Genomic DNA, 1874 nt, shown 5'->3' with positions numbered 1-1874 from the left:
AATATATATAATATATATTTATATGTAATGGATGACACAATTTATTTCATTTTATTTTTTTGTTTAAATTAAAAGAATTAATATATAAAGTACTTATATTATAACAACAGAACATATATTTTATTTTTTATGTCATTAATAATAATATTTAAAATTTAAGAAATATTCAAAAATGTAAAGGTTAAATATTTATATGTAATAATAATATATATATATTATATATATATATAATATAATACATATATATATGTAATATATAACAAATAAAAAAAAAAAAATAAAATAATATATAATATATATATATATATATATATATAATATATTTTATGTACATATATATATGTATTATATATTAATTATATCTAGTATATGAAATAATACACTTTATTTTTTTTTTTTATTTTAATATATGAAATATAAAAAAATATATCGTATATTTTGAAATTATTACCATTTAAGAAAAAAGAAAAAATAATAAAAATAAAAGAAACAAAAATTTAACAATTGGGTTAAAAAAAAGAAATATAAATGTAAAAATAAATGTAAATATAAATGTAAATATAAATAAATGTATATATAAAAGTTATATGTATATGTAAACAATTCTATTTTTTTTAAGGGGAAGATATTTTTTAAAAATAAATTGTTAAAAAAATTAATAAAAAGAATTAGTAAATTGCAAACATATTATATATATATATATATTATTATTATTATTTCTTCTTTTTTTTTTATGTGAAGTTAAAGTGAGCTTTTTGAGTTCTAATTATTGCATACATATATATCATATACATTTACATACATATAATATTTATTTATTTTAAGAAATACATTTTTGTTATGGATACGTTGATTGGTTTAAGAGGAAACAACTTCGTAATCCTGGCTGCTGATACATATAGCATAAATTCAATAATTAAATTAAAAAATAATGACAATACCAAATTTTATGATATAAAAGGAAATAAATGTTTATTACTTGGAGGCTCAATAGGAGACAGAATACAATTTGGAGAATTCATTCGAAAAAATATTCATTTGTATCAATATCAGAATAATGCTGAAATGCTTGTTAAGAGTTTTGCTTTTTTTACAAGAAAAAATTTGGCTTACTACTTGAGAAAAAACCCTTACGAAGTTAACTGTCTCATGGCTGGATTTGACAAGGTAAAAAAAAAAAATAAAATAAAAAATAAAAAAAAATAAAATATATATATATATATAAATAAATAAATATATATATATATATATATATATATATATATATATATATATATATATATATATTGATATTTTATATTTATAACTTTTTAAAGAAGGATGGATATCAATTATATTGGTGTGATTATTTAAGCAATATGGATTCTGTGAATAAAGGTGCTCATGGATACGGAGCCTATTTAGTCAGTGCAATATTAGATAAATATTATCATGATAATCTAACAGTTGATGAAGCCTTAAATATATTTAAATTATGTTTTGAAGAATTAAAAAAAAGATTTCTATTAACTCAAATTAATTATGAACTAAGAATAATGCACGATAATAAAATAGAGACACAATATGTAACCATATAATAAATCATAAGGTTACAATACACACACAAAGGAATAAATAAATACATAAATATATATATATGTATATATGTATATGTTACTATATTTTTTTTTTTTTTATAATTTTCTTTTTTTAAAATTTTCCTTTTTTTTTTTTTTTTTTTTTTTTTTTTTTTTTTACGTATATGTCTTTATTTTTGTTACTATTAAACATCATCATGATACATGTGATAAAATAAAAATTTTTTTAAAAAGACAAAAATATATATATAAATATATATATGTGTTGATGTTGTAAACATATTATTTTTTATATTT

The 1874-nt window shown here is 15.7% G+C and overlaps 1 protein-coding gene across 1 annotated transcript; it reads left to right on the top strand.

Moving 5' to 3' along the window:
• Positions 1-840: 840 nt before the first annotated feature.
• PGSY75_0025300 (putative proteasome subunit beta type-2) lies at positions 841-1577 on the top strand (the record flags this gene model as incomplete). The annotated part of the gene is made up of 2 exons (XM_018783396.1): positions 841-1167; positions 1317-1577. 2 exons carry the CDS (start codon positions 841-843, stop codon positions 1575-1577), a joined length of 588 nt encoding a protein of 195 aa, XP_018638827.1.
• Between the last annotated feature and the right edge of the window lie 297 nt (positions 1578-1874).

This window comes from Plasmodium gaboni (assembly GCF_001602025.1).
Source record: "Plasmodium gaboni strain SY75 chromosome Unknown, whole genome shotgun sequence".
NCBI classification, from domain to species: Eukaryota; Apicomplexa; class Aconoidasida; order Haemosporida; family Plasmodiidae; genus Plasmodium; species Plasmodium gaboni.
Note: the sequence above shows the minus strand (reverse complement) of the source record. Positions and strands in the feature narration are given on the sequence as shown.